At 40.7% G+C, this 21,203-nt stretch overlaps 1 protein-coding gene across 1 annotated transcript in view; it reads right to left on the bottom strand.

The window, feature by feature from the left end:
- The window catches only part of DIAPH2 (diaphanous related formin 2), a 980,877-nt gene extending 960,013 nt beyond the window's left edge, over positions 1-20,864 (bottom strand). Inside the window, exon 1 of the mRNA XM_068961943.1 lies at positions 20,730-20,864. Within this exon, the coding sequence (XP_068818044.1) occupies positions 20,730-20,864 (135 nt within the window). The remainder of the gene's footprint in view (positions 1-20,729) is intronic.
- Positions 20,865-21,203: the final 339 nt, after the last annotated feature.

Genomic DNA, 21,203 nt, shown 5'->3' with positions numbered 1-21,203 from the left:
GTCTCAAGGCAACATCAGTGGGAAGAGGAGGCAAAAAGCCAGGCAATATTTTTGGATGTGACATACCAGGGGAGCCCGTGCTCAAGGGCCTTTCATATGGCCATGTATTTATAACTCAGAGAATTTCTGTCCTCAGCTTTGGTAGTAATACCCTTCATACTTCAAGGGCTCAAAAGGGATTTCATAAGAATCACAAATCTCTCATGAGAAAGTTGTCTACCAAAGATGATTCATGTCCTATAGACGGATGTCTTTTTAGAATAATTTTGTAATCCAACAAGGAGCATGAAAAACTTCCCAGCCTATACCTTGCAAAATAATGTCCTGTTTTTATAGCTACAAACTATTACACAAAAAATTAATCATTCACTTTCAGTAAAACACATGATAGGCAATAGCTCTACACTCAAGAAAGAGAAATAACCACAAAACATTCTATTTTGGCCTAAGTATCTTTGCCCTCAACTAAATGAAAACACTGAATAACAATTATGTATACAACAGAAAGAGAGTAGACTTTTAAGGGAGCAGCTAAATCTTAAAATCTTATATATATACATACACACACATATATATGCATATATAATGTATTGTTAATAATTATATATTTATGTTCAAATGTATAACATATATGTTCAAATCAACCTAATAATTAATAAAATAATGATAATAGATACTATTTCAGTCACATGTTACAAAACCAGCTTTGTGCCAAGAACCAGAACTAGATTAACACATACTTTGATAGTGTGGATATGTGAAATTCTTTGCATATAGACAAATTTTCATTCCTCTGGCTCTTATCTCTAATTCATGTAGGTCTCTATAGTAATAAAAGCTTTAAAAATTGTAGTAATATAACTAAGTTGACAGTATCTCTTAATATCAAGCTTACTTGTTTAAGCACTTGAGTTCAAATCACAGCCCTAAGATGATTTTGCCATAGTGGGAAGAAATACGTCTCTTCTTACATTGTCATAGGAGATTCACATGTGAAAATGGAAATAAACCAACAAATCATGATAATACTGGAGTGAGGGTACTTTCACCTAGTTTTGTGTATCACAAATCTTGCGGCTTCTCTGGGATTATTCCAGGAACTACAATTCAGCCTAGAACATGACACCTAAGTCTGACAGCAGCAGCCTTGTCTGCTGAGCTACCTGACCTTTAGAGCAGTTATCTATGAGCAAAACGAAAACCACCACCAACAAACAAAAACAAGAAACAAAAAAAAAACAAAAAAACTTTAGACTTAGAGGCACTGATCTACAGAAGCAGTCGGGAGCGAGGGCCAGTTACATCGCTGCCAAACAGTAAGCTTTCTAAGTACCCTATTCAGGGGACATGTTTAGTTTCACAAGTTCAAAGCTGTCAAAGTATGCCAAAAGGTATCAGAATTAATAGATGCCTCTCTGCTTACACTACAACAGGCCAATCACCACAGAGCACTGACAGAAGATTTGAGACTTTGTGATATTTCCAGCTGTACCAAGTCTAAAGGAAAGCCTGATGGGAAGCGAGGCCCATCGCCTCACTCCCCTGTTCAGGCTTACAGAAAGGAGTCCAAACTGTTTAGAGAAGCATCAGGCACTCACTGTGGTGGAGCAGCTCTCTCCCTTCCCCCCACTCTCACTTGTACCACTGGGTCTCCCTGGCCTAACTGTTAAGGCCTTGAACTTGCACCACCTCCCTAGCTCCCTTGCAGCGGTGTGTAACTGTTCTCACTATAGGGAATACCCTCTCTCCACTCTCTATCACTGTTTAGGCAGGACTTCCTGTACCTTAAGTCTCTTCTACAGCCCATCTTTCCATGAAACCAGTCCTCCGTTCACAGCACTTTTTACCTGTGCAGTAGCGTTTACCATGTTCACCCGCCTACCTCTGGTTTGTACACACCAGACTCTCCAAGGCTGGATTCCTAGTGGACTGGGACTATTGATTTCCATATCCTAATAATGTTTATCACAGTCCTGGGGTGGGTTTCACCAAAACACTTATTAAATTATATCAAATTATATTCTTCTTGAACAGGAAGAATTTCAGAGCTAGAACTATTCCAACTGAGTAGCCTGCCCAAATCCTCAGTAGTAAAACTAACCATATTCAGCTCCAAATTAGATGTTTACAGACAACTCCCAGCCAACTCCTCAAGCTCTATTCTTTCTCAGCTAACTCAGTCTAATAATGAGGAAATGTGTTCAGATACATTTATCAGACTTTTAAGGTTTGGGACTTTTAACTAACAGTTAGAACTAGACATGGAACAACAGACTGGTTCCAAATAGGAAAAGGAGTACGTCAAGGCTATATATTGTCACCCTGCTTATTTAACTTCTATGCAGAGTACATCATGAGAAACGCTGGGCTGGAAGAAGCACAAGCTGGATCAAGATTGCCGGGAGAAATATCAATAACCTCAGATATGCAGATGACACCACTCTTGTGGCAGAAAGTGAAGAACTAAAGAGCCTCTTGATGAAAGTGAAAGAGGAGAGGGAAAAAGTTGGCTTAAAGCTCAACAATCAGAAAACGAAGATCATGGGATCTGGTCCCATGACTTCGTGGGAAATAGAAATGGAAACAGTAGAAACTGTCAGACTTTATTTTTGGGGGCTCCAAAATCACTGCAGATGGTGACTGCAGCCATGAAATTAAAAGAGGCTTACTCCTTGGAAGAAAAGTTATGACCAACCTAGACAGCATACTAAAAAGCAGAGACATTACTTTGCCTACAATGGTCCACCTAGTCAAAGCTATGGTTTTTCCAGTAGTCATGAATAGATGTGAGAGTTGGACTATAAAGAAAGCTGAGCACTGAAGAATTGATGCTTTTGAACTGTGGTGTTGGAGAAGACTCTTGAGAGTCCCTTGGACTGCAAGGAGATCCAACCAGTCCATCCTAAAGGAGATCAGTCCTGAATGTTCATTGGAAGTACTGATGTTGAAGCTAAAACGCCAATACGTTGGCCACCTGATGTGAAGAACTGATGCAAAAGTAATTAGCCTCCAATTAAAATAAATAAATTTAAATTTAAAAAAAGAAAAAGAAAAGACCATGATGCTGGAAAGATTGAAGGCTGGAGGAGAAAGGGGACCACCGAGGATGAGATGGTTGGATGGCATCACAGACTCAATGCACATGAGTTTGAGTAAACTCCAGGAGTTGGTGATAGACAAGGAGGCCTGGCATGCTGCAGTCCATGGGGTGGCAAAGAGTCGGACACGACTGAGCGACTGAACTGAACTGACTGAAGGTTTGGGATAGGAGGAAAGATAAAAATGCAAAATATGAAGTTGATTTTCATAAAGTAGAAAAATATTATAGTTCATTTCAAAATTTTAAATAAGACTCTGTTATTTCTGAGAAACCAGCACGCTATTATAAAAGAGGGTGTATTTTGGAATCAGAATCAGTTCACCTCTCTGAGACTCATTTCCCTGCTTTGTAAATGTGGGAAACAACTCTACTTCCCACAAATATTTAGGCTAAAAATTAAGTCAGATGGTAACGTAAAGCTCCCACAACACTGCCTGGAGCATTTGTAGATGCTCAGAGAATGTTATTTCCTGTTCTCCTCCTCACATCTGAGTTGGTGAAAAATGCTTCATATGATCATTCATACTGGGTTACAGAGCAAGTTCAGTCACAGCCTTCCTTCCCTCCAAGATCTTAACATTCCAAATCAACAGCCTGTAAAAGTAACTACCTGCTTTCCATAACTCTGAACATGTGTGTGTGGTGTTCCCTCAGTTGAGAATGTCTTCTTTCAAACTTATCAAACTTCTTCATTCTTCAACATTCAGATTCTAATATGGCCTTTGCATAGTCTCTCCCCTCCCTGGCAGGTTCAGTATGTGACATTCCCCAGGAGCATTCTGCTCACACTTGTTTATTACAGGACTTACTACTTTAGACTCATCTGTCCCTCTTTTTCTCACTAGGCCACAAGCTCAAGAGTAACACCTAAGTGTAGTTGTTTTTATCCCCTCGATATTGTCTCGTACAGAAGAAGGATTTGATGTGTGGAATGATCACAGACCATAACACCATTTATAATGAGCACAACTGTGAACATAGCCACATGTGCTGCAGAATGAACTGGTTCTCTATGGGGAACTGCAAGTTAAAGAGGCGGGAGTTGACCATATCACTTTCAATCAGGCAATTAAGATTGTAAGGAATGTATGAAAAAAAATGGAAGGAAATATGTACTAGTCACTGTGGAAAGAAAAAAAGATAAGAGGTCATTTCAGGCATATGGACTAACATAGCTAATAGCTTCACTTAAATAAAGAGGCAAAACAGAAAAAGGAAGATAAGATTAAAATTAGGTAACTTGACAGTAACCCTAAATATGAACATAAGCTTGGTCCCTACGAGTCGGGTGCGAAGTAGTTACTGATTTTCACTGGTCAAATAGGGAAGTTAACCTTGACCCCAACTGGAACAGAAACCATAAAGGCCAGTCAGTGACTAATATTATTGAAATACAGTCTGGTGATAAGAGAGGCAAGAGTAAACTTCATCATGAATAAGTAAGCTTGATAAATATCATGTGTGTGTGCACACGCATGCATGCACACACGTTAAAGGGGGATGGGTGTCAAGTTAATTTTTATTTTCCCTGAGAACAGGAAGAATATGAAAACCACTGTCAAAAAAAAAAAAAACACTGGCATAAAGTATTTCAGGTTTCAGATGGGTCTCAGATAAATGAATCAACAACTATATACTGGTTTTAGAAGTACAGTATCACAGTTAGAAGACGTATTTCAGCAAACAGTGACATAGTATTGAACTGAGATGTCAGAGAAGCTAGAAAGGCTTGGCCTCAACTGTGCTCAGGCAGCCCTGGAAGAGGCATAGGATGGCCTGCAACTGGACGTGGAGAAGAGCAGATGAAGTGAGTTGCTTTCGAGGTGAGAGGCAAGGAAAGTTGTTACTTTTGGCAGTCAGCCAATTCAGAGGCAGAAGCTGCCAGGGAAGACTGGACTGTGGAATCTAACATCTATATAGACGATGATCTCAAAATGATCAGTGTCAAACGTTGTTGAGGTATCAAGGAACCAGCAGATGGAAAAACAGCCTTTCAAACTCATTAGGATATTTTTGTTTGTTTTTTAATATAAATTTATTTAAAAATGAACATTTTTCCTAGAGGTCAGAAATGAGAGAAGTGATAAGAAGTATCGCTTACAACTACAAAGTTATCAACAGTACACCCCAGCAGATAATCCAATAATGAAAAGGAAAGAAATGAAAATAAAATTGGTGAGAGTCAATGAAATAAATGATGCTTCCTTGAAGACATCTTCCTTGAAGATCTGGCCCTGTCTCAATACAGAGGAGAGGACAGGATGGAGAGACATTTTGTGCAGGAGAATTCTTTGTCATGGGGGGCTATCTCACACATCACAGAATGTTCAGCAGCACCGCTGACATCTATTCACTACATACCAGTAGCATCTTCACCTATTTGACAATCAAAAATGTCTGCACATTGGACAATCAAAAATTACCAAGTGTCCTCTGGGAGGTAAAAGTACACCCCACTGAGGACCAGTGCTGTAAAGAAAATGAACCTACTTTTGGGGACAGAGGAATGCTACATCCTTCCTTAAATATTTGTCCAAAGCACAAAGTTCTTTGGGTTAGATGAGGTCAAAAACCAAAGAAGGACATCAGCAACCATGACCATATTTGAAGGAAGCATGAAAGTGTAAGAACAGATAGGAGAGGTATTTGAAAAACAAAATTTTTAAATACTCAGTCTGCTTAGTTAACTGCTGTCCCAGTTACATTTATATCATTATGTGAGCTTAAGACAGCCTTTACCTCCTAGTTGGTACAACAGCTCTATGAAAAGAACGGTACATAGTTCTATGGTACATATTGATGGTACATAGTTTCTATGACAAGTAATAATCAACAAATTTCAGCTCATTAAGGTAAGTGATTAGAAGGGTGAAATAGCCCATTTCCAGGCATACGCTGTTGTATTCGTGATCTATTTTACTCATTACCTTTGGTCTAAAGGTTCCTTTTTCCTTTGGGGAGGGATGATGGTTCAGGTTGAGGAATCAGACCTCAAATCACATTAGGTACTTCCCTATCACTTGGCACCTAAGCCCATAGTTTAGGGCTCTATTACTCGTCAACACATCAACGCAATAATAGTTTGTCACAACACTTTCAGCAGTCTAATTAAAAAAGACAGCACTTGGCTGAATATGTCACACTTTTTTAGCAGCCAATCTTTAGGCAAAGCAGGAAGGGGAAGGAAGCAGCAGGAGAAGGTAGGTGGTTCTTGGCACTCCCCTCAACAAGAAACAATGCATGTTGTATACTTGTATAACAGAAGATAGCATTAGCTTTTCCAAAGCAGTTTTACTTCACATAAAATTTCACAAACAAACAGAAGGAGAGTGGGGAGGGGAGGAGAGACAGAAACTACCAGATGAAGCAGGCAGGATGGCTTCCAAAGTAACTGGTTCGAAAGCTACACTATTCCAGGCTAACAAAAGACAAAAGAGTGAGAGAATCGTATGCAATATGCTACAGTAAAAAATACAGGAGGCCTTGTGTTGTGGTGGTGGTTTAGTGGCTAAGTCGTGTCCGACTCTTGTGACCCCATGGACTGCAGACTTCCGTGCTGCTCTGTCCATAGGATTCTCCAGGCAAGACTACTGGAGTGGGTTGCCATTTCCTTCTCCAGGGCTTGTGTTAACCATGACATTATTTGATAGAGACCAGCCTGGATTTCTGTGCTTTTTTTTTTAGTTTTTTTGATTTTAAATATAAATTTATTTATTTTAATTGGAGGTTAATTACTTTACAATATTGTATTGGTTTTGCCATACATCTGCTTTTTTTTTAAAGAATTATCTTCATGCATCCTTAAAATCCACAGCCTTATCACTTTCATCCTCAGGGTTCTTTTCTAGTAAGTCTGACCCACTACTTCATGGCAGTGAATCAAAGAATCTTGACTTCTGACTATCAGTGACAATAAAATGAATGGTCCCTGAACTCTCCCTTCTAAATTAGACATAAGCATAGTAGAAATCTGGGCTTCCCTGGTAGCTCAGCTGGTAAAGAATCCACCTGCAGTGCAGGAGACCCTGGTTCAATTCCGGGGTCGGGAAGATCCCCTGGAGAAGGGATAGGGGCTACCCACTCCAGTATTCTTGGGCTTCCCTGGTGGCTCAGATGGTAAAGAATCTGCCTGCAATGCAGGAGACCTGGGTTCAATCCCTGGGTTGGGAAGATGCCCTGGAGGAGGGCATGGCAACCCACTCTAGTACTCTTGCCTGGAGAATCCCACAGACAGAGGAGCCTGGTGGGCTATAGGCCATGGGGTCGCAAAGAGGCGGACACGACTGAGCGACTAAGCACACACACATAGAACAAATCTAGAGCCGGTCCAACCATCACCAGTGCAGAGAACCACTCGGTCTTCAGATCTACAGAGCGACTCTGAAGTTTACGGTCTTACGTAGTATAGTCCAAATCTTGCTTAAAAACATGGATTTTTATAATCACACTGGTCTTGAATTCCAAATTCACCACTGCATAAATTGAGGCAAGTTACTGATCGACTTTGAACCTTTCCTCCACACCCACAAAATAACATTGTGAGGATCAAATGAGTTACTATTGATGGAGACAGGGATCTCTGCCACCCATCCCCAAGCACCCCTGCACACTGCTGCTGGGTTTGCCAAGACTGAAAGGCTGGACAACACTTCAGCGAAGCCGTCTCCTAAGGCTGTGTTTGTAGCAAGTGACTGTGATGACGAGGTAATAGTATCACTGCTCCCCAGACAAAGAGCAGGGTTGCTTCTCCTTACCATAAAAGTGGGAAGTCAGCCAATCCCAGTGTTCCCCTCCCGTAATGCCACTGACTGTCTGGATAGGCATCTATCCTGGGCTACCTTGTGTGACTTAGGACCACAGTGAACCAGTCATGTCATGTTGCCATTCTAGCTACTGCTTTTGTAATGAATAAGAAACCATCTTTTGCCACTGATCCAGGAGTCTTGAGTCTTCCATAATCATCTAGGAAGCAGTAACAGAATAAAACTCCAAACTCTGCAATGTACTTGACAAATACATGCAAGACACTTAGGGTAGCAACTGGCACATATGATCTTGTTAGTTATTGCAAATCCACTCTGGAAAGGCTCGAGTACTATAGTCGGTCAGTGAACCAAGGCTACCACCCAAGGAGTATGACAACCCAGAGCAGAGCCAGCAGGGTTCTGCACACAATGCATGGTTAAACCAATGTTGACGTCACCTTCACTAAACTAGACTCACTCAGACTTCAGAAACAGGACTGTAAAACTAACCTATATTTTTTCCCGTTAGCGTTCAACTTTAAACAGTCATCTTTCATGACTGTCCATTTTTCTTCTAACTAGAACCCAGATGTCATGTATTTATGTTAGGTCAGATTCATTACAGCTCTCAATAACTTTTGACTCCCAGAATGTCAGAGCTGAATGGAACCTTGGAAACTGTTTATTTCAACTTCCTTATTTGACAGAATAAGCTGACACCAAAAGGGAAACTACATAAATGTCTTGCCCAGCATTACATTTTAAGAAGTAGTTAGCTTACTCTCTATACAACTTCTTTAAATTGCCAGAAACTAACTCCTAAAAAAAAAAATACAACTTAACAGGACCAGTTAGATATCTTATTAACCACTTATTTCAACTCTGTATAGCATATAAAATACTCTTGTCATTCAGTCACTAAGTTGTGTCATATTCTTTGCAAACCTATGAACTATGGCATGCCAGGCTCCTTGGGGTTCTCCAGGCAAGATTACTGGAGTGGGTTGCCATTTCCTTCTCCAAAAGAATCTATATGCTAAGTACTAGAACTAGGTGAGACACAGTCTCTGCAGAAGAAGTTTAAGTCTAGCAGCACAATATTTAAACAGTTATAAACTACAGGGACAGGGAGGCCTGGCATGCTGCAGTCCAGAAGTCATGAAGAGTCGAACACAACTGGGCATCTGAACAACAACAAAACTACATTAAGTGACAAGGAAGCAAGAAAGTGTTACATGTAATACTGAAAAGACTGGGTTTTTCCCCCTATAGGCAGTGGATAGCCAGCTAAGATTTTTTCAAGCAGTAGTTATATAAATGTTGGATATGCAAGGGATAAAATGGAGCAAGTCCAGTAATGACGTTTTTCTGACATGCCAGGGAAGAGATGAGGACATTAAATAAGACAATGGCAGTAGAACTGTTGAAATGGCATTGAGAAATACAAGTGATATGACTTGGTGAAAACCTTGTACCTCTCCCACAAGAAAGCTACACTGCTAGGGACTAAAATGGAAAGTGGTGATTAAACCCCAAGATCAGCCTCTGCTCCCCTTAATTCCACTCACATCTAAACTTTTCTTCTTAATCCAGGCTCAAAGCCAATCCACATTCCAGGAGTAGGCCTTGAGTGTAGCTGCTTTGCCACTGGGTAATGTTTTCTGATCTGGGGTCCCTCAGACAGAGTGTTTCCTCTTTTTCATTCTTTTTTTCTGCTCCCTTACTCTTCCTGGCCTCTGGCTCAGTCCTGGGCTCTAAGATTCTATAAAATAAGATGTACCTTGAAAACATGAAGGGGTGATACTAAGAACAAAATATGGCTTCTACTAGTTTAGGGCAACATGGTCGGTGACAGGTATAGATAGGCAATGCTTTTAAATAAATCTATCACACTCAATAACTGATTTCATATCCAATGGCAACCCTTCTGCATGTTACCTCTGCGGCCAGGTAGTAGCATACACCATTAATAATAATCACTGCTGCTGCTGCTGCTAAGTCGCTTCAGTCATGTCCAACTCTGTGTGACCCCATACACAGCAGCCCACTAGGCTCCTCTGTCTCTGGGATTCTCCAAGCAGGAACACTGGAGTGGGTTGCCATTTCCTTCTCCAATGCATGAAAGTGAAAAGTCAAAGTGAAGTCGCTCAGTCGTGTCTGACTCTTAGTGACCCCATGGACTGCAGCCTACCAGGCTCCTCCATCCATGGGATTTTCCAGGCAAGAGTACTGGAGTGGGGTGCCATTTCCTTCTCCGAATAATACTCACAGAAACCAGTAAAAACGATAGAGATGACCTTCAGGGATGGAAACAAGCAAACGATAACAGATTACTTAAAGGGAGGGGGTTGAAAGCACAGGTTTGTAATAGAACATTTTGATCCACGGTTAGCTACAACAGAGCTGGTAGGAAGAGCATGGAAAATTGGGTCCAGAGCCCTACACAATTCCTAATTTAAAGTGTAACTAATGCCTCAGTTCCATTTTTCACAGAGATATGGCCACTAAAAGTTTAGTATTTTGTCTCAGACCTACTCAACTTATATAAAAATGGAGGATTTGGATCTCTCAGAAATTCACAAGACCATCTGAAAACGGTTTGATGAAGGAAGCACAAGATATACGGAACATGCTTGATAATTTAGACATTAGGAAACATGAGTTAGCCCTGCTTCAGTAAAACAAATATATGAAAAGCCAAACCACCAGCATGGATAAAATCCAGGCCATTTTTATTTTTATGCATTGTAAAATTATTCTTCCCTTTAATAGCTTGTTTAAAGACCATTAGCTACTCAACCAAAGGGGAGGGAAAATGTAAGCTAATGCACTGCCAATGAAAGACAAGCTGTGAGGTCAGCCCAAGAAAAGATTATTTCTACTCACAAATGTTTTATGTACACCCTGACTCTTCTGGAACACAATGATTTTGTAATGGAAGGTATTAGACCGCACAGCATATTATTAGAGGAAATGCTTCTGACATATTTATTTTAACCCATTTTAACTTTCTTCAAGTTACCACCTTGTATCATGGGCAATGTAAGTGAAAATGAATTGGACTGATGACATAAACTTCAGAAAAAAATGCAGTCTTACTCATATGATCTGCAACCACGTGAAGCACTCTTGAGGCACAAGAAAGTCAAGAAAATGACTGGGAGGAGGGCAGAAAGGGAGGAGGAGCCTGAAGTCAGAAAAAGTAGTCAACATACTGAACCTGTAGCCTAGATCTCCAAGGACACAATCCTCTACATTTGAGGGCTGCAATCATATATAAGCAGGTTTTGAAAAACACTGCACATACATGGACACCTTATATTGTCTATTTCAGAATCAATGACAAATGGAAAAATACCTATTCTACATGAGACATTAAACTAAGTTTTGTGCCTTGCTGAATTTCCTATTTGGTGTGAGAATAAAATCCACCTGGTCTTAACTGCAATAGCTAACCCACATGGCACCCCTGTGTGAACTAGAAATAGTAGTCCCCGGAAGTCACAGTCCTGAGACTTGGCAAATGATTTGGTAAGTGTTTTGACCTCTGTGGTCTCACACCCGTAAGCAGGGCTCAACCATACACAGCAACCCCGGTCTTGATTACACATGTAAATTCAAAATGTCAGTGTGCAGTCTATACCAGGGCCTTGCTTTCTCCACAGAGAATCTTCCTAAGCATCTTCAGCCAAAATAATATGCTATTAAGGCTTTGAGATTTTATCAGTGATGATTTCAAAGCACACAACACACCACCCCCAGAGTTGTCTTTTCTTCAAGCAAAATGAAAGAAGAAAACCTGCCACCTGTTCAGCCCAAACAATTATCAATCATCATCTATTTTGAGGAAAATCAACCCAGCTGATTGGGTCAGCCTAGAAGATGCAGGCTGGAGATTGGTTAGCAGTCTAAACCTACTTGAGTCTGCAAAGCTCGAAAAATTATATGCCTATCACTGCCCAGCACAATAACAGCACAAAATTGCTGTCTGGAAAGTAGTGGTTACACAATTTCGTTAGTAAATCTGTGCGGAGTCTAGGCCTTCTGCCCAAGCTGATTTCTCATACTTACCCACTCCACCCATCCCCAGCTCCTCATTAGTGTAGGCTGGCTTTCAATTTTAACCCTACAAATGTCTAAATAAGGAAACTTAATAGTTCAGAGTTCTTTGCAAAGCTTTGCTCACCCAATTATCCACAGGCAGCAACCTAGAGTGTTTTTAAAAGACTAAAAAACAAAGACAGACACAAAGTACCAAATTGGTCTTTGTATGGAAATTGAAACTAGAGCTAGTAACCTGAACTTAGTCATCTAGAGCACCTATCAGAGAGTTCTATGAACCCTTGATTGACAAAACAATAAGCCGATCCTTTGCCCAACTAGCTACCATATTCCCCTGGGAGGGAATTCTTGCACATAACCCCACTCGAAAAACTGCAAAATGAAGAACATGTGATTACCCAATTAGTAAGTGGAGCCAAAAGTCTTAATTCGGTCTCTTTTCTCAGCACATAGTAGCTGTTCTAGGGAGCCTCTCCACACCTGTATGTATAGTCAACCTTTCCAGGTATTTCTACAGAATTAAAGACAGAAGTGAACTTAACTGGAGCTGATACATATGATACTTTATGTGGAGCGACTTTGAAAGACATTTTGCCATTAATTTAAAGCTGCATTTGTATAAAGAGCTCAATGAGATGTACATTAATTAGGCACACACTCAGTTCAGTTCAGTTCTGTTGCTCAGTCGTGGCCGAGTCTTTGCGACCCCATGAATTGCAGCACGCCAGGCCTCCCTGTCCATCACCAACTCCGGAAGTTCACCCAAACTCATGTGCATCGAGTCAGTGATGCCATCCAGCCATCTCATCCTCTGTCGTCCCCTTCTCCTCCTGCCCCCAATCCCTCCCAGCATCAGAGTTTTTCCAGTGAGTCAACCCTTCGCATGACGTGGCCAAAGTACTGGAGTTTCAGCTTTAGCATCAGTCCTTCCAAAGAACACCCAGGACTGATCTCCTTCAAAATGGACTGGTTGGATCTCCTTGAAGTCCAAGGGACTCTCAAGAGTCTTCTCCAACACCACAGTTCAAAAGCATCAATTCTTTTTTGAGGCAACTGGGGATATTGGATTATGAGTTGAGTGTCAGAAGATACTGAGATGATCCCAATGAATATGTTAATTTTGAAAGATGTGACAGGGGCATAGTGGTTACTTTTTTTTTTTAGTCAGTCATTTTTAGAGATGCACACTGAACCACATAGGAGTAAAATGACACAATATCTGGGATCTGCATTAAAGTACTTCAGCAAGGAAATAAATAAAGGATGGGTGAAGCAAACGTTGAAAATCAAAACTACTATATGTAGTTAATGGATATAATACCCCATGGTGGTGTCTAATTCTTAGTAGGTTGAAATTTCTCATACCTTTTCATAATAAAGCCTTATTAACTAGCCCATATTAAAAAAGTGAAAACTCTATTTTAGTTCTTTTACTTTTTGCTGGGGAAAGACCAGCAAAATAAAGGCAGATAAAAATTCTTCATAATTTTGAGCAGATCTTTACCAAAGCATGTGGATATCTATCACAGAAGAACAAATAGATTTTTAAAGGATCATACCCAACATCTTTTCTCCCCTTGATGAGCACCAGAACTGCTAGGTGACTGAATCAATAGCCTTTGAGAAATCACTCATTCCTAATGAAGTCGTGGATTCCGACCTAGGCCTGCCTGAATAGCCACCTGAGGAACTTCTCACTTGCCCTCGGCACCACAACAGAGCCCTGACAGAGAGAGAGACTGGAGGCCAACTTGCAGTTCTGTACCTGGTAAGTAATGTAGCTGACTCTTGCTAAAGCAATACAGAAAGACCTTCCTTAAACCAAAGCCTGTGTAAATGGTGATTAGTAAGATTTTGCTTTCCACATTCTTTCGTGAGAAAGGCACCCATACCCTTGTTCCCAGGCCACTTCACAGAAAGCAAGCAAGGATTAGGATTCAGTTGAATGTCTGTTCAAGCCACAGCCCAAGTAAATAATTTAAACTGAAACCGATTCAGCCTCATCAGGTAAGTTTTACATTAGGACAAATTGATTTATTTCTATTCCTATTACTTACATTGATAATAAATAGTTATGTGAAACTGCATCTCAACTTTCCTTTACATGCATCATTTTTTGAGCTGTCTTCCACTTGAGTGTCTTTTATAAGATGTCTACCTGGATCACAAGTATATAACTGTATTTCAAATCACCTGGCCATCATGTTAATTTCTTCAGTCATGAGACAAAAGTAAGTATGAAACAACCAAAATCTGATGAAAGGAATTGGTCTCTTCTGCGTGGCAGACTGACATATAGGACCAAGAGAAATTTGGGTCTTCAATAATCATCCCTAATTATAATATCCAGTGATACTTAGTCAAATGTGCTATTTCATGTACATTAGCATATATTATGTAGGCACTATTTTCAGAGCATCCTGTTACTTACAGTGTTGAGGTCAGGTTGGAAAAGTATATGATTTTACTTCAATGACATGTTGCTACTGCCCGAGATCTTGGCATTCAGAGTGAAATCTCGGTGGATTAAACTGATAATTGTTCCAAAAAGGAATTTTAAAAAAGGGATTTCATCATTTTTCACTTTCAAAGTTCCTGAAGCACAGTGACTCAGTGCTGTCTCTAACGTTGACAATAGAACTGAGAGCTTTAAACTTATCTCTAGGTCAGACTCCTTAACACATCAGTGACTCAGTTTTCTTATTTGTACAACAGCAGTAAGCTGCCTGACAAGACAACTAACTGTCATAGATATCTAGTGAAACTTTTTTAACAGAAGTTTTAAATTTCTCAAACTGATACATGGAAAAACAAGGATAGCGTGATTATTAAAAAAAAAATACAGTGAAAAAAATTAAACTCACACCTTACATTTATTAAACAAAACAAATTATTTGCAGAAGGACAGAATGTATAATCTTTCAAAGAGACAAACTGGAGAGAGAATAAGGAATCAACCAAAAAATAACCTTATTATAGTACTTTGTACAATCATGTTAGAACTATCAAACTGCAAGAAAGCCATTAAACTATCCAATCACAATGCATTTGATTCGGGTAATAAGGAGTTAACAATATTGCTGTATATTTGCACAGCAATATAAAATTTCCTATATGCTTTCTCATTCATTACTGTGTTTTATCTAAATCACCTTGTGAAGGAAATCAGGTAAGCATTATCTCTGTCAGACATTAATCAAGGGCTCAAACCCTCTGCTATTAAACGGCCCATCAGAGATTACAAGCAACTAGAAGACTAAATACTGGAACCCAGGTCCTTTGGTCCTCTATTCAGTATTCTTTGGCTAATAATCCAATATCTCATACTATTATCAATAAAATGTTACTTGGGTCATGAATAGTTTTTTTTTTTAATATTTATGGGAGTATAGTTGACTTACAATGTGCTAGTTTGTACAGCAAAGTGAATCAGTTATACATATACATATATCCACTTTTTCAGATTATTTTCCCATATAGATCACTACAGTGTAATTGATGATATACATGTCAATTCCATCCCATATAGATCACTACAGTGTAATTGATGATATACATGTCAATTCCAATCTCCCAATTTATCCCTCCATTCCATTACCCCTTGGATAACGATAAGTTTGTTTTCTATATCTGTGACTATTTGTATCATTTTTGTTGTTGTTGGATACTGGTTCCCCACATGGAAGTTCAGGCTGTGACATCACAAGAACCCAATCAAACAAATAAGAAATCAAGCTAGAAGTTTCTCAACTTTCAAAATTACAGAAAGGACACAAACATGTACAAATAGGTTCATTTGATGGAGTATATATTCTAAGAGGAAAAAACCAGCACATTTCTTTTTCAAAAAATCTCTTTTCAACAATTCATACTCTCAAAATCTCTGGCCTATAGGGAAAGAATTCCCAGCTAATAATAATATGTTGAGTGCTTCTGCACCCCAGCACTGGTCTGCAAGATTTAAGAATAGGCATAATGCAGGACCCTTGCCCAGAAGCATTTTAAAATCTATTGGACATACGAGATCAGCATGTAACATTAAGACTCATGACAGGAGTTCGGAATAAGGAAGGGCTTTCAGAAAGCTGATGGCTTAATGGAAGAATGAGAGCATTATGAGACACCACCTGGAGAGGTTAGATTTATAAAGAAAAACACGGCAGACATTTCCAATCTGGTGAAGATGTTCAGGGTGTGTAGAAGGAAGGAGAGGTGATGGAGCAGCAGGAGGAAACAGAGATGCAGAGAAATATGCTGAGTAAATGGAAGACTGGAGGCACTGCAGTTGAAATTCAGGTCTCCAACCCTAAACAATGAACTCTTATACCATTCTGCTCCTCCTAACCGGTCTTCCTGCCTCCATTCTGGCACCCCTGTCCAAGAAAGTCTCCACTATATTAAGTTTCTTTCTGACACACAATTCTGATCAGCTCGGTCTCCTCAAATCTCTTCAGTGACTTACTATGGCTTTCAGAAAGAAGTGGAAACTGGAACATGGCATACAAATACCCATCAAGACCTGGACTCAATCTCTTTTCTGACAGGTCCACCATATGTAACTTTTGTTTCAGCCACTAACATCAATCCACAGCTCCTTTACTGGGCATGCTACCACATCTGCCTACCTTTGTATACATTGTTCCCTTAAATGCCTTTCCCTCCCCTTCATCAATTAATGCCTCATTCTTCAAGCCTTGGTGCAAATACCACCTACTATGGTAAGCCTTTCCTTCCCACACTCAAGCATTCAATTTGAGTCAGACGCCTCTCCATGACGTTTCTATTATCACCCTCCTCTGCATATTCCCATTGTTCCTTATCACACAGCTCCGTAATTGTTAGTTAACTTCCCTGTCTCCCTCACTAGACAATGGCATCTTTATATCACCAACCTTCAGAATAATGCCTAGCACATAGTAAGCGCTCAGTTAAGTCTTTGTGGCATACAGGAACCCACTATGCTCACCTTTATCAATTAAAATCAAAACATGTTTAAACCAATTAAAAACAAATAACCCAATATTCAGAAAGTTATATAAGAACCAGAACATTAACTTCTGTTACTTCAAGTTACTAACGCAACTACACTATCTAAACAACCAAAGGCTTTAGGAATTATACAGAAATACAAAGTCAAAATGCAAAAATGTCAAAGAATGCTACGCCACTCTACCCCACAGTATGTATGTGAGGGGTGCTGGTTCTACCTTTAACACTGTGCTGAGTCGCATCTGACTCTTTGTGACCCTTTGGATTATAGCCCTCCAGTTCCTCTGTTCATGGGATTTTCCAGGCAAGAATACTGGAATGGGTTAACATTTCCTTTTCCAAGGGATCTTCCTGACGTATGGATCGAACCCAGGTCTCCTGCATCTCCAGCATTGGCAGGCAGATTCTTTACCCGCTGAGCCATCGGGGAAACCTGCCTCACACTAGCCTCTCTTAATGGTTAAATCACTGCCTGAAGTATGTGCGATTCAGGATGTCCTTCGTGACACTTCCCGAGTGTTCTGAACTACTTGAGTTGACAAAACACATTCCATGGTTGACATCAAATTGCTAATTAATTAAGATTCATGTTGTTTGATGACATGCTACAATCTGGGCCTAACCAGACGGTTTACATAAAATACAAAGCTCTACTACTAAGGCATTATTCAAATAGTGATGAGTCCAAAACAAGGTTGCCTTCATTAAAAAGAACCAAAATAAAAGGCTCATTATGAGGCTGTATATATGAAGAAGAGTGAAGTAAGCTTTATTAAACTGATTTAACTAATCCCATGCAGAAGTCATTAAAAGTCCTGAAATGTTGCTCTGAAAACTTCTCACTAATACCCATCCAAAGGTTAAAGGATATAAATAAAAGTCATTCCTCTCTATAGAAAACGTGTCTTCCTTCTTCAGTTTCCCAGAACAATGAGAAACTAAATGAAAACAACTGAATCACAACCCTTATACTGTATGAATCCACTATACCATAGCTATGGTGTTAAATTTTCTACATGGTAGAAACTTTCATTTTAGCTAATACTATATAGATGTTTTTAATTAACTGTTTACTGACAGATGAACCATCTTCAATATCAACCACTGATGCAGTCAGTGTTATTTCCCTTCTCCCTTGTCAATGACCGCCTCCTCTTCCCAGTTTCTTCAAGTGGAATCAACTTGTAATTTCCTTTACTCTCTGGTAACCCAACAGTTTCATTCTTCTATAGGAGACACATGCCTTTAAGGAACTGATGAAAACTAGGGGGCCCAGAAAAATAAATGTATCTACATACATTCAAATTTTTTCATATGATTTCAATTTAAGAACCCTTATCCCCCATAATCACCTACACAAATAATTTCTATTACTATATGGTGCTCTCTTACAACCTCCCACAACACCTTACACACACACAGACACATGAACACAATTAAGGACTACTACAGTGATTAACAACATAATACTCAACATTATAAAATTTAGTCCAGGTAATGCTTTACCCTACCAACAATATTTCAAGAATCCCAGATGAACTCCTCTCTTAGGCCTTAGAACATGTTGAGCACTTCAATAAGACAACTCAAAATAAGGAGTAAGGCATTTATTTTGAAAGTTTACCAAGTCTTATTATTTGGTCAACTTTAAAACCTTAAAATGAACTGAAATGTCATCCTAAATATGTGTTTATGAAGTCTGAGATATCTGCTTGTAAAATCATGTAAGTCTCAAAAGTTATTTTGAGTACAAAAGAAAGTTCCCATTAATATCAACAAACTCTTGGATTCAAATACTTGTTCTAATGTATTAATCTATGTTCAACACCAAATAGTGTTAGCTAGGAACTGAAAGTGATACCATCTCAACTATCTAGTTACCTTATCAAAGCATAAAAGATGAAACAGGACAAATGACCAAAGGGAAGGGAAGCATAGAATCAAGGTGTTATTACTAACAGACAGAGATAAGTGCTTTTTCTTGAACTCGTATATCCCAAAAGTGGAAGGCTCTTGCTGGATGTACCAAACTTTGTGGAAACTATCAGTTCACTTTTATTTTTGTTTAAACTTTTAATCACTGTTTAAGCCAGTTCTGTATTGGGTCCAAAAAGAGAAAGAAAGAAGAAACATGATCACTCTTTTACTGCAAAATGATAAATTTCAAAAATCACATCAGGACTTTTATACATTAAACTTGGCGATAGAAACAAAACTTTTCTAAGTTTTGTAATAGGAGTACCCATTAAACCTCTGTCAGGGCAGATAATTCACAAAGAGCTTGTGACTCAGTTTCTTCATGTGTAAATACTAGAGGGGAGAGTGGTAACAGGACACATCAAGTAACTGTCAGTTTGCCTCAAGTTAAGGTGGAACTGATAAGACCTTAGACTGGTTGTTTTATTACACCCTGCTAGGTCCCTTTCCACATAATAGAAGGCTGTAAATTTCCTGTAACCATAACACTTCGATCACTATTTTCCAATCTGGACAGTCCATAATTGAAAGGCAAACAGAGGGCAAGAGAGAAGCACAACAGGTGTCAATACATACTAAATGGCCAGATGGCCTAAGAAAAGTCTTTAGTTATAAGGTCACTGCGTCCTTCCTTATAACCCAGTTGCTGGTTAAAACTGAAAACTCAATATACAACACGTGGCTTTTGCGCTCCAAACAAACAGAACTTTCGGACAGGAGGAGTATTTGCTGAATTTGAGCTGGAAAACCATGTCCCCTCTGTCATCCGAATGAGAAAGTTTATTGATAAACGTCTGCCTAATATTTGCCAGGGCTGACAAAAAAAGTCTTTAGCCAATACGCTGTATGAATTTGACCAGTTTTGAAGTTTCACTATTATTATACCGTTTTTCTATAAGCTCAAGGCAAAAAGGAAGAAAAAAAAAAAAAAAAGAGGAACCTTTTTAACTGATGAGTTGAAGAAACCCCAGTATTTCCCAATCTGATACCAGGCCCCATAGATTTCATTCCTCCTCACATGAAGTCAGTGGCAGGAAATGGACTGCCTGCTCTCACTCGTTCAGACACTCTCAAGACGGGAGATTTGTGCAGTCGGTCTACTGCTTTTGAGCGTTCTCAATCTACTAAGTGGAAGTCCTGGACGACTGGCGATCACACACACACGACAGTTGGTGGTGCCTCCTCCAGCCTCTAACTCCCACGCTCCCCCCACTCTTAAAGAAATGTTTCTTGGGCGAGCACATGGAGAGGCGAGGGGGGGGGACACGTAGGCGCCTCTTCCTTAGATATCTGGTAAAGCAGAAAATACTGGGGGCCTAAGTTGTGTGCTTTTTGTTGCGGTAGTGGTGGGATTTTTGTTTGGTTGGTTGATTGTTTGGTTGTTTTTTTGTTTTTCTTTTGTAAGTCTGTGAGTGGGCTCCCTAGTACTCGGGCTGAAAAAAAGAGAGGTTCCCCTGCCCGGACCCTAAGCGTTAAAGAGTCAAAACCCCAGCAATTGATACGGATGGGAGGGGAATGAAATCGCCCAAAGAAGGATCGCGCCCCCAAGTTAGACCAACAACGCCCCTACCCTGTACGCGGGGTCTCCCCAAGTTGGGGTGGGGCCTTTCTCCTTCCCGCACCGCCTCCCGGCTGCCAAGACGGAGAAAGGAGTTAACTGGAGAAAGGGGTGCTCTTCCGCCCCCACGCCGTCTCCGCGCCTCGGCGTGGCCGCTGCTTTAGCGGCTCCCCGAGTGGCACAGCGAGGTCGCGGGTCACCCTTGGGAGGGGGCCCCGGGTCCCCCCGTGTTCAACGGCAGGAGGATCCCGGGGCTCTCGCTGTCCCTAAGGCCGGCGGGGGCTGCGGGAGCACTCACCAATTTAGGTTTGTTCTTCGTTTCCTCTTCGTTGGCGGCCCGGCTCCCCGCGCTCCGCTTGTTGCTTCGGCCCCCACCGGGCTCCTCGCCGCTGCCTCCCGCGCCCGCCGCCGCCGCCGCCCCGGGCTGCTCCATCTTTCTTCGGCCCTGTCACCTGTGCCCTGGAACCCCACTTCTGCTTCACTGAGGAAGCCCCTCGGGGCGGTGTCGCTGCCCCGCGCGGATTCGGCAGCGCCTCTTCCTGGAAGGGAAAGTGAGTCTGCCGATTTCACGTCCCCGGGGCTCTCGGCTCCCAGGCACCCCAGACTCGACAAGCCGTTGCCACTACTGTGCGCTGGGGCAAGCCCTGCCCCCGAGCGGCTGTAATTACCACGGTCGCCGCCGCCCTCAGGGCGGTGTTTAGGGTGGAGGGAAAGTAGGTGCCTATCTCTTTAAGAGGGCCTCCGCACACGTGATTCATCAAAGTGCCCGCAG

Source organism: Capricornis sumatraensis, chromosome X, assembly GCF_032405125.1.
Source record: "Capricornis sumatraensis isolate serow.1 chromosome X, serow.2, whole genome shotgun sequence".
In the NCBI taxonomy this organism is placed as follows: Eukaryota; Metazoa; Chordata; class Mammalia; order Artiodactyla; family Bovidae; genus Capricornis; species Capricornis sumatraensis.
Note: the sequence above shows the minus strand (reverse complement) of the source record. Positions and strands in the feature narration are given on the sequence as shown.